Source organism: Lagenorhynchus albirostris, chromosome 19, assembly GCF_949774975.1.
Source record: "Lagenorhynchus albirostris chromosome 19, mLagAlb1.1, whole genome shotgun sequence".
Taxonomy (NCBI): domain Eukaryota; kingdom Metazoa; phylum Chordata; class Mammalia; order Artiodactyla; family Delphinidae; genus Lagenorhynchus; species Lagenorhynchus albirostris.
Window position 1 is genome coordinate 7,868,418 of NC_083113.1, and position 12,125 is coordinate 7,880,542.

The 12,125-nt window shown below is 52.0% G+C and overlaps 1 protein-coding gene across 3 annotated transcripts in view; it reads right to left on the reverse strand.

The window, feature by feature from the left end:
• Positions 1–3,764: 3,764 nt before the first annotated feature.
• MYH14 (myosin heavy chain 14) overlaps positions 3,765–12,125 on the reverse strand; it is a 90,991-nt gene continuing 82,630 nt past the window's right edge. For all 3 annotated transcript variants that reach the window (XM_060131860.1, XM_060131859.1, XM_060131858.1), the window contains exons 39-42: positions 8,450–8,658; positions 6,621–6,729; positions 4,772–4,944; positions 3,765–4,612 (exon numbers count right to left, since the gene is read on the reverse strand). In XM_060131860.1, coding sequence (XP_059987843.1) covers positions 4,453–4,612; positions 4,772–4,944; positions 6,621–6,729; positions 8,450–8,658 — 651 coding nt within the window. In that variant the 3' untranslated portion in view covers positions 3,765–4,452. The remainder of the gene's footprint in view (positions 4,613–4,771; positions 4,945–6,620; positions 6,730–8,449; positions 8,659–12,125) is intronic.

Below are 12,125 nucleotides of genomic sequence, written 5' to 3' on the forward strand. Positions count from 1 at the left end.
CGCTCCCTTCCCCCCCGTGGGGGGACTCGGGGGTGACAGGGAAGAAGGTCAAAGGAGCTGGGGGTGGGGGGTGGGGGAAAGGGTTTTTTTTTTTAAAAATCAAACAGTCATTAATAATATGCAACCGAGACGACGATGCCAGCAGACACCCCCGGGCCCCTCACCTCCACCTGGGCCCCCAGGATGGAGGGGGGGAGGAGCCAAAGCCCATCCCCCCAACTATTCGCCCCTCCTGAAAAAAAGCCTCAGGTCTCCATGAACCATAGGAACCCCCCCGCCCCGAATCGACTCGTGTAAATACGTCCAAACTATACCAATTACATTTTGGGGCGCCTCCCCACTACTCTGCATGCCTCCCCAAAACTGGATCCCCGCCCTCTCCAACTCCACCTCAGCAATAAGCCGCCAGGGGCTGCATGCTGCGTGCGAGGGAAGGGGCATTCTGGGAAGCGGGTGGGGACCTCCATGTGGGTCGGGCTAGCCTTTAAGCTACCGGAGGGTCTCCTAGCCTCCTACCCTTCACCCCAGGAGGGCAACCCATCACGAAAAAAAAAAAAAAATAGCAGCAATGTGGGGGAAGGAGGAACAGTCACCCAAGCCAAAAACCGGAGCCGAGCTCAGACGGTAGAAGCGGAGGCACGGGGGGAGGGGTGGGCTGAGGACAGCTGCTCCCTCAGCCTTTAGGAGCATCCCTCTGGTGAATTTCACTCTTTCCTCCTCCTCCCCTACCCCCCACCCCACCCCCGGGGATCTGCTCGCCTCTATTGCTGCATGGACTGAGACCTCCCATCCCAGTATTCCTGGGATGCTCTGGCCGTAGCACACAAAATTCCCCAACACCCCCTCCAGATTCCCATCACATGAGGCCTGCCCCCAGAATTCCTGAGACTGAGTCTGGCATCCCGCATCCTCCAAATCCCCACACGCTCCTGGGACTTAACCGCTGCACACAGATGCTGTCCGCACCGCGCCCCCCCCGCCCCCCCCCTCACCGCCCACCCATTCCCTGAGCTGCATCCCAGCACCTCAAACCTCCAAGACTTGATCCAGCCCTTCAGCTCACTTTCAGCCTTTGGGATGCTTCCAAATCCTTCCCACACTCTGGACATTTCCTGGACACCCCTAAATCTGACATCAGACATCCTCCTCAGGTTCCCCTGACGCTAGAATTTTCAAGATAAGCTCAATCTGTCTGCAATTCCAGGGAACCAGACCTTCCCGGGGCACCCCCTTTCTTATGCCTAACCCTCCAAGAGCCCCTTTCTTTAAATGGTGCCCCAAAGGCACCTTCTTCATAGACGCCAGTGTTTCCCAGAGAGTCATATTTGTACCCCTGGCGATGTGCTAAGGTTTTAGGCAGTACAAGGACAAACACTTATTTTTAAAGTTTTGTCTTTCCTGGCATTTCGCACATAATTGCTGCTTGGCCAGGACACCGTTTATTTAGGTTAGAGGTGTTTACATTTAAAATGTAGAGGCTGTTCCCTAGTGGAGGGACGCTGGAATATCAGAAGCTTGGGAAACCACATATCTACCTGGGCTGGGATCCCAGCTCGCCCTTCCCCGGCCTTCTTCAACCCCCCACGTTCGCGGGTGGAAAATTATTTCTCATACCCCATCCTGGCTCAAGAAGGATGCGCTACCTACCCCAAGCCCAGGGACCATATCGGTCCCAGAATCCTTAAGGGACTACCCCTTTTGGAGCTTGGGGCCCATGGAATTAGCAACCTCCCTCCCTCTGCTCCCACGGCCTCAGGAACCCCCCACCCCCCGCCTGAGGATTGGTGGTGGGGGTGTCACTGAGCACGATTCTTGATACAACGATTCCTATGCAAGGGGCATTTTTGAGCCCGCCCATCCTTCCCTTGGACCCTAAACCCTGGCGAACCAGGGGTGAGGGGTGGGGCGGGTTCTGGCGGGAGCGGGGTGGGGCGGGGCAAAGGGCTAGGGGCTTTAAACACCAGGGTATGGGGTTGGAGACTGATTATATTGCCAAAGGGTTTAACTTCTTAAAGCAAAACAAAACCCCAGATACCCCTGACCCTCACGGAAGCCGAACGGTGCAGGGAAAGGGGGTGAGGATTTTTCTAAAGGGTACGGACCTCTTCCCAACGTCTCCCCACTGCTCGCCAATCTGCCACACGTACCCAGCTTTTTAGTTCAGCTTTTAAAAATAGTCACAACCATTATGAACCTCTACACACGTTATTCTTGTTCCCCATCCCCCAAGTCAACAGTGTGGGATTCGGGGAGGGAGAGAGAGAGCTAAAGGGACAACTTCCAAGTCCCGACTCTCCTTTTCCCCCCGGCCGCCAGGGTGCCTGCAACTACACGCATGCGCTGCATGACGCGCTCCCCACACGCATGTCGCGCCCCTCCTGCGCTCCGGGAACGCACGGACACGGGGCGGGGGCGGGGTGATTGGGGAAGGAATGAATGGCGGGGGGTCTTTCTGAATACAGCGGCTCCTCCCCAACACACACACAGCAATAAGTTTCTCTCACTCAAAAGTGGGCGGGGCGGGCCTGTCCTGTTGTTGGGGTGGGGGGGAGTGGCAAGGGGGCGCTCTCAGGGATGGGGGAGGGTGCCCGGAGTCAGTCTGGGGAGGGGAGGTCTGCAAATCGTCCAACTCTGGTGCTAATGGCGGGTCTTCTCAGCCCACCCCCAGGGCAGGGAGGGAGGGGTCGGCACGGCCCCTCCCCCAAGCCTCCCCCACGCCCACCCTGGGTGCATGAACCGCCCGTTGCAGAAGCTGCCGCATGTCACCCCCCCCAAATAAAAAGTGTCATGCCCCCTTCCCACCCACCCTCTCACTCCCCACCAAAATAAAAGTTTCCTTTTCATTTAAAAGTTTCATCCTCTTTGTCTCCAGAGAAGGTCTCCTGATGGGGCTAGGGGCTCTGGGGGCAGACAGAAGGTTGGGACAGAACAGCAGGGTCGTATTAAGATGGCAAGGGCCTGCACTTTGAGGGTCCAGACATCCCCCTCATCGCCGGCTCTCACCTTGTGATTTTGGCGGGGGCAAGTACCTGCTTCAGTTTCCTTGATGGTAAAAATGGGGATCCACACCCCTAACTGGAAGGTCTGTGAGGGCACCTGGGTCATGTGGGCTCCCGGGTCATGTGCCGGTGACTAGTCCCCAGAAAAGGAGTGTGGGCTCAGGAGTTACCCACTCTGAAGTCAGACTGGGTTCAATTTCTTAGTAGCTGTGTGTCCTTGGGCAAGTCTCTCAACTTCTCTGGGCTTGTTTCCACCACTCTAAAAGGGCGAGGGGGGGTGATCTATTAATTCAGCAAACATACTAAGGCCAACTACGTGCCAGGCACTGTTCTAGACACTGGAAGGCAATGAAATCCCTGCCTCTAAGGGTTGTGCTGAGGGTTGAGACTAATGTCCCAAGTTTAGCTCAGCTAAACAAATAGTACGCAGCAAACAGCTCAACAGTCACCACTATCATTGCTTTGCAAAGACTCGAGGGTCAGCTAGAGTGCAGCAGCCCTTCTGCCACTCGCTGGTGGAGAGGCTTGGAGCAAGGGACCCTGGAGCACTGAGCCTCAGTTTCCCGTCTGTATAATGCAGGGGATACTTTGGAGGAAGGTTGGGTGAGGGGAAGATGAGTTCTTTCACATTAAATGCTGGGTACACGTGAGGTCCCCCGACACTGGCCAGTTGGATTAGAACCAGCAGACTGCCCCCCTCCACTCGCTGCCCCTTGCCCACCCTGTCCCCCTACCCCTGCAGGAACACATACAGCCCCCGAGGGGTCCAGTCGAGGTTGGAGTTTATTTCTGCCAGAGTCTGGAGCCTGGGAGGGTATGGGGGCCTCCTCCAACTCCCATGAGAAACTCCAACTGAACTGTGATCACACAAGAGCAACCAGAAGGGAGCATGGGGGGAGGGGAAGGCGTGAGGTCCCCTTATCTTGCCCCTCTGCAAGGGTCAAAGGCTGGTGGTGGCCTGGGGCTCAGGGTGCTGTTGCTCAGAAGTTCTGGGGTCAGTGACTAAGTGGAGAAAGACACAGGGAGAGAGAGGGAGAGAGGGAGCGGTAGGGGGAAGGGGGAGGGGGAGAAGAGAGAGGGAGGGGGAAGGGGCGTGGGAAGCCCTGGCTGAGGAGGGCAGGGGAGCCATGCTCCCTTCCTAATATAGATCATTCATAACTGAAGGAAGGATTTGGAGCTGGATGGGACCCCAGCTTGCCAACTATACCCGAATTTCTCCCAAGCGAGAGCGCCCCAGTCCCTTCCTCCCTGCTTGCCCGCTCCTCTGTGTTTAGGGGTTCACGGGAAGTCTCAGGCGACCCCCCCCCCGCCCCCACCCCCCGTGGGGTTGATAAGTGCTGTTATGCCAGAGGGTGGCACCATTTCCAAAGTGCAAGAAGCCAGAGGGTTGTTCGTGGGACAGGCACCAAGGGGGCCAGGGAGGGAGGGCCCGGTGGCTGCAGGCAGGGTAGGGTCACTGCGTTGGGGCCGCAGGGGACCCTTCGGGCTCCGCGGGCAGTGGCCCAGCCCCCGGCTCCGCCTCCTCCGCCGCCGCCTCCTCGTCGGACACCACGCCCTCCTCCAGTCGGAAGACCTGGCGCACTGAGCGGGTGGTGAAGGTGAGGGGGCCGCGTCTGCGGGGAGGAGAGACCAGGGGGCAGAGAGAAAAGTGAGAGATAGGGAGATATGGAGAGACAGAATAAAATGGGGAGGGGGGCACAGAGAGATGAGGGGACAGCGAGATACTGGGGTTTATGAAGCGACGGTGCGCACGTGCGGGGTGGTGGCCTTACCGAAGCCGGTTCCTCAGCGTGTTCAACTCCCGGTTCATGGACTCGGAGGCCTCTGTGACATCCTCCAGCTCATGTTGCAGCCTCCGGCGGACTGCCTGAGCCCGGGACGCCTCCTCCTCGGCCTCCTCCAGCTGCCGCTTCAGCTGCTTCACTCGAAGGTTCCCCTTCTCCAGCTTGGCGTGAGCAGGGGGGCCGGGTCATTTCTCTGGGTGCTACCCTCACCCAGAGCTCCCCACAGCTCATCCCTCCTACATCCTGACTCTGTCCTGTGCCCTGCCATCTATTCATGCTTTGTTCTTTTCTCCTAGATCCTCTCACCAGCCTCCACCTCAGATTCAAATGTGAGGTCATCCCCCACTCAGCCTCAGAGGAATCTTTCTATGCTCAGGGCTGACCCTGCCCCTTCCCTGCTCAAAGTCCTCCGTGATTCCCCAGTACCCCTGGGACAAGGTCTCAGCCCTTCAGCCTGGCATTCCAGGCCCTGCAGGGTCTTCTTCCCATAAACACACTGATCAGACCATCTTCACTGAGACCCTCCCCAGACCCTGCCATCTCTCTCTCCATGGAGGGGACATACATAATCTGTCTCCTGCCAACTCCTCTGACCTCATTTCTTATCATTCAACCCCCCAACCTCATTCTTCTCTCAAGCAATACTGGTCTGCTTTATGGCTTGGAACTCACCAAGCTCATTTCCATACCCCAGGGTCTTTGCACCTGCTGTTCCCCCTTCCTGGCTCTTTCTCACCCTTCAGTATCAATTCAACTGTCACTTCCTTAGGCAGGTCTTGCTGACACCCCACCCCCAATCTAGGGGGGATTCCCCAGTCCTCTGTGTCCCCCTCTCTCTTCATTCTCTTTTTTCTTCATAGCCCCTGTCACAATCTGTAATTATCTTTACTTGTTTATAGGTTTATGGTATCTTTCTTTTCCTACGTTGAAAATGTGAGCTCTTTGAGAGCACAGTCCTTCTCTGTGTCATTCACAGCCACATCTCCAATGCCCTGCACAGTGCCTGGCACATAGAGGGTGCTCAACAATTGTTTTGTGAGATGAATGGTGAATAAAACACAGCTGAGCTTTTAAGGGCACAGCAACTAGAATCAGTCACATTTGAGCCTGGGGTGGAAGCTGGCAAGAGGATCTGATCCAGGCTCTCTATTGACTGTGTGACTCTGGGGCAAATTATATCCCCTTTTAAAGTTTCCATTTTCTCGCCTGTGAAATGGAGCTGATGAGGGAACGTAAGCATGTATTTTTTAAAAAGCAGGTAGCATACTACTTGGGACACAGTAACTGCTGAATAAATAATTAGGAAAACAGACTCTGCAGCCAGAGTGCTGGAGTGTGAACTCTGGCTCTATCTCTTACTAAATAAATAACTGTGAGCAAGTTAATTCACCTTTCTGTCTCAGTTTTCTCACCAAAATTAGAGGGAAAATAATAGTTTAACCTACCTCATAGAGTTCGGATAAGAATTAAGTGTACTATATGTTATGTCTTTAGCATATTGCCTGGCTCGTAGAAAGCACTCAGTAAACAGCAGGTGTTGTTATTTTAGCTGTGGCCGAGCCTCTGGATAGGGTTTAACTTCTTCCCTCTCCCTGGCTGTCTAAGGTCCCCACCAGGGCCTTTCCTGGATTCCAGAATTTATGGATCACAAAGCCACTGATTCCACCTCTCTGCTGACGCACCAAGCCCCAGGATGGTGTCTGCACTCAGCTCCAGTCCAGCACCCACACGTCCTCTTGTGATGGGAACTCACTGCCTCCAGAGATGGCATGTGCTACTTCTCTGTCAGTGGTCCCCCCACCACTCCCACTGCACCTCAATGACATCAGCAGCTCACCTGGTCCCGGAGCTGGTCAGCCACCCTCCGCTCCTCCTCCACCTGGAGCACCACCTCTTTAAGCCTCTTCTCAGCCCTGCGCACCAGCTTGCCAGAGAGGATGCGCTCCCTATGGAGAGGTATGAACGGGAGAATCAGGAGTGCTGCTCACCTGGGGCTCAGTCCCCCAAGCCTCGTCCAGTGGCTACCTGTTCTCAGAGTGGCCTCTGCCCTCTTTTCCACCCACAACTGGTTCCCACAGTCTACTCAGGCCAGACACTGGCACCCAGGCTCCCACCAGGGAATCTAGTCCTTAGCTTCTAGTAAGATGCCTGAAGGTCCTAAGTGTCTCCATGGCTATACCAGTTTTCCATATCCCACTCAGTCTCTCATATTCAACTGTATTCCCCCACCACCCCGCCCCCACTCTTCCTCCTCTCAGGGGACTGACCCACTGACCACCAGTCCCTAAGTCGGACCACCAGGCATTGTCCTCACCCCTTCTCTCTCCTTTGCCCCACCCCCAGCCTGTTAGTAACCGAACCTTGTCCCATTGCCCCCTGGACTCTGTCTTGTCCCCTCCTCAGCCTCACAGCCCTAGCCCCCAGTTCAGGACTCATCATCTCCCACCTGACCTTCCCTCTACCTGGCCTGGAATTCTCTCTTAATTTCTTTCTCTAGCTTTCTGTGGAACAGTCTGGAAGCCCAAAGCTCCATCTCCAACCATCTCTGTTGTCTTCTCCCCTTCTCACTCACACACTTTCCCTGGACAAGCTCAGCTGTGCCCCAGGTTTCTACAACCATCAACAGCCTGTTGTCTGCTAAATCCGTCTCCTGAGCTCCAGCCTGGTTCAGCCTCCAGCCTCAGCTATCCCCAGACCCTGCACACCCTGCATTAGGCTCAATGCTTTCTCCCAAACCTGCTCCTCCTCCTAATCCCCCATAATCCACCTAGATATGCAGGTCAGACACCTGGGACCATCCTTACCTCCCTCTCTTCCCTCCCGTCTCCTTAATTTCCCCCATCCCCACGGTCCCTGCTCATCCACACCTGGGTGAAGTCCATGTGATGGGGCCCCTAGCAATGGGCAGTGCTTGGCAGCCATGACTGGACATTCCCTTAAATCTGAGCCAGCCACATGACTTTCTTTCTTTCTTTTTTTTTTTGGCCGTGCCATGTGCGGCATGCAGGATCTTAGTTCCCAGAACAGGGATCAAACCCATGCCCCCTGCAGTGGAAGTGTGGAGGAGCCCTAACCACTGGACCACCGGGGGATTCCCTACATGACTTGCTTTAGTAACAGGATGTGACAGAAGTGACATTGTACCAGTTCCAAATCTAGACCCCAAGAAGCCCTCACTCTTGGAACCTTCACTTTGTCATGTGAACAATCCTGGGCCAACCTGGAGCAGAGACAAGTTAGCCTAGTTGTCCCAGGCCAGGCTGGAGACATACGAGAGCCCAGCCAAGATCAGCAAATCCATCTAGCTGACTTTCAGCTGAGCAAAGATGCATGAGTGAGGCCCACCAAGCTCAGAGCAGCAGAACCTACCAGCCAACCCGAAGACTCATGAGCAATAATAAAAAATTGTTGTTTTAAGCCACTTAAATTTTAAGGTGGTTTGTTATGCAGCTATAGCTAACTGCTACATTACTGTTTAAATTATATAGTGGGAATGCAGTTACTTGCAGCACAAAGCATCCTAAATGACATAGGAAATCATCAACCATTAATATTATGATGCCTTTTGGATGTTTCTAAACCATGTGCTTGTAACACAGCTCCCCTTCATCTCATTGACCAGAATGTGAGGATTGCCCTCCAGCCGTGCCCTCCTCTCCCGCCTACCTGCTCTCCTGCTCCAGCTGCTCCTCAGCCTGGGCCAGCTTAGACTCAAGGGCAGCGATGATCATCTTCTGGCGGGCCCGGGCCCCAGCGTCTTCCTCACCCAGGCGTCCCCGGAGCTCCTGGACCTGCCGCTCCAACTGCTGCCGCCCGCTCTCTGCCTTGGCTGAGAAACTGCGCTCAGCTGACAACTCTGTGGTCAGTGATTCCACCTGCATCAGTGGGAAAGGCAGGACTGTCATGGTGGAGTCTCAGAGGGAAGGTGGGAGGTAAATGCAGGCACCTCCCACAGCTAAGTGAGTTGATGATTGTTAAATAAGCAGCACAGAACCTGGTATATACTAAATACTCAACAAATGGTAATGTGTATTTTTCTCCAATTGGCTCATCAGCCAATGGCAGTGCCAGCCCTGGGTTTTAACCTTTTAGATAGGTTTTTGCTATTTTAATAAGCCCACAAGATTATCACAAACTTGTTTAAATGCTGTAACTTCTACCTTTGACTGTGAATGAGTCTATTCCAAGGGTTATCACAGGGTTTTTTTTGTTTGTTTGTGGTTTTTTTTTTGTGCGGTACGCGGGCCTCTCACTGCCGCGACCTCTCCCGCCGCGGAGCACAGGCTCCAGACGCGCAGGCCCAGCAGCCACGGCTCACGGGCTCAGCCGCTCCGCGGCACGTGGGATCCTCCCGGACCGGGGCACGAACCCGCGTCCCCTGCATCGGCAGGCGGACTCCCAACCACTGCGCCACCAGGGAAGCCCGGGTTATCACACTTTTGTTCGCACCAGGCTCATCTGGGGAGCTTGTTAAAAAATTGTGGACTGCAGGGTCGCCCCGCTCCAGAGATTCTGATTCAGCAGGTCTGGAATGGGGTCCACGAATCCGCATTTTCAACAAGCATCTCAGGTGGTTTTGAAACGAATGATATGTAGGACCGTTTTGAGAAATGCCGGCTCAATGAACAGGAGCTACTACATTGGGAATGTGTAAACATACCTCTAATAATAGTGCCTGTTTATTTATTCAGCTCCTACTCTGAGTGAGGTCCTATGCTGGGGACACAGAAATTAGTCAGATCCAGTCTGATTCATACTTTACTTCATTTCACCCTCAAAGGAAGACATCGATGTGGGGATTAGCATATGCTTTTTTTTTTTAAAACCTTTTTTTGGAAAATAAAACCGTGATATAGAAAAAGTAAAAAACAGATCAAATATATGGCTTAATGGGTTTATGAAAGGCAGACATCATTGTTGCCCCTGCCCAGGTCAAGAAACAGAACTTTACGTACCCATCCTAATAACAACCTCTTCCTTTTCCCCCAAATAGTATGTCATCCTGACTTTGGAGGTGATCACTTCCTTGCTCTTTTTTCGAGTTTTATTACTCAAAGATGCATCCCTAGATCCTATAGTTGAATCCTGCCCATTAAAAAAAAAAAAAAAAGAAACTTGTATGGACTTCCCTAGTGGTCCAGTGGTTAAGACTTCACCTTCCAATGCAGGGTGTGTGGGTTCGATCCCTGGTCAGGGAGCTAAGACCCCACATGCCTCACAGCCAAAAAAACCAAAACACAAAACAGAAGCAGTATTGTAACAAATTCAATAAAGACTTTAAAAATGGTCCACATCAAAAAAAAGCTTTAAGAGACTTCCCTGGTGGTCCAGTGGTAAAGAATCCGCCTTCCAATGCAGGGGACATGGGTTCGATCCCTCGTTGGGGAACTAAGATCCCGCATGCCGCAGGGCAATTAAGCCCATGCACCACAACTACTGAGCTCGAGCGCCTCAATTAGAGAGCCCGCGTACCACAAACTACAGAGCCCACGCACCCTGGAGCCTGTGCACCACAACTAGAGAAGAGAAAACCCACATGCCACAACTAGAGAGAAGCCCACATGCCCCAACGAAAGATCCTACATGCCTCAACTAAGATCTGATGCAGCCAAATAAAAATAAAAATTTAAAAAATAAAAAAAAATCTTTTTAAAAATTTGTATATGACTTTTAAGTCTCTTTTAATCTACAGTTCCCTACTCCATCCCTTTTATTTCCTTACAATTTATCTGTTGAAGAATCTGGGCTGTCTGACCTACAGAGTTTCTCTGCATCTGTATTTTCCTGATTACACATTCACGGTCTAATTCAGCATGCTGCTCTGTTCGGTTTCCTTCAAATAGGCAGCTCGGTCCAGGGAATTAATTCTTTTTCTCTATGAGTTTTCAAGGTAATGAAATGGTTCCACATCATTTTATGAAGGTGACTCTACCGTGTTGAACAGTCGTCCACCAAGAACTCATGCCCATCTGGAACCTCAGAACGTGACCTTATTTGGAAAGACAGTCTTTGGAGGTGTAATTTGTTAAAAGAAGATGAGGTCATACTGGATTGGGGTGGGCCCAAAATCCAATATGACTGGTGTCTTTACAAGTAGAGAAAGAGGCACAGACACATAGAGAAGACACAGGGAAGGCCGTGTGAAGATAGAGGCAGAGATTGGGCTGATGCATCTACAAGCCAAGGATTGCTGGCAACCAGCAGCTGCTGGAAGAGAGGCCTGGAACCGATGCTCCCTCAGAAGGAAGCAATCTGATGACACCTTGATTTTGGACTTCTAGCCTCCAGAACTGTGAGAGAATAAGTTATTGTTGCTTTAAGCCACCCAGTTTGTGGCAATGTTACAGCAGCCTCAGGAAATTAATACAGTGACTAATTAGTATTTTTTAAAATATCATTGTGAACTCGTGTATTTAAACAGATTTGATGGATTTAAAGCAGTGCGATTCTGACCCTTGTTGAAGCTCAAGTTGCTCCATTTGGGGCCAGTGGGAGCCTTTCCAGGTTGACTTCTAAGTGCTTTTGAGATAACCAGGGTGTGTTATAGACTGAATGTTTGTGTCCCCTCCAAATTCATACGTTGAAGCCCTAATCCCCATGTGACGGTACCTGGAGATGAGGCCTTTGGGAGGTAATTAGGATTAGATGAGAAATGTGAGGGTGGGGCCCCTACGATGGCATTAGTGCCCTTGTAAGGAGATACCAGAGAGCTTGCTCTCTCTCTACCCCCACATGCACAAAAAGTCGAGGCCAGTGAGTGCATGATGAGATGATAGTCACATATAAGCCAAGAGAAGAGGCCTCAGAATGAAACCTATCTTACTGGCACCATGATCTTGGACTTCACCGTCTCTAGAACTGTGAGAAATAAATTTCTCTTATTGAAGCCGCCCAGTTTATAGTATTTTGTTATGGCAGCCTGAGCAGACTAAGGCATGGTATGACAAGATGGTCCAGGCTACTCTGATTCATTTCCTGATTCAGATCTGGAATGAGCCATTTCTTCTGAAAAAAAAAAAAAAAAAAAAAAGCCCCATTTTCTTTTAGTGGGGGAAATGGTATTTCTAGACCACAATGTTCATTGCTATTGGGTTGGTTATTGTTTAGAGGCTTTTTTGGTGGACAGAGATAGGATGGATCTATACAAATTACCCCATAAGTTCACATGAATACATCCAAGTCAAATTTGGGACTAGAGGGTTTTTGTGTGTTTTTTGTTTTGTTTTGTTTTGGCCGTGCCACACAGCTGTGGGATCTTAATTCCCCAACCAGGGACTGAACTCGGGCCACAGCAGTGAAAGCCCAGAATCCTAACTACTAGGCCACCAGGGAACTCCCTATT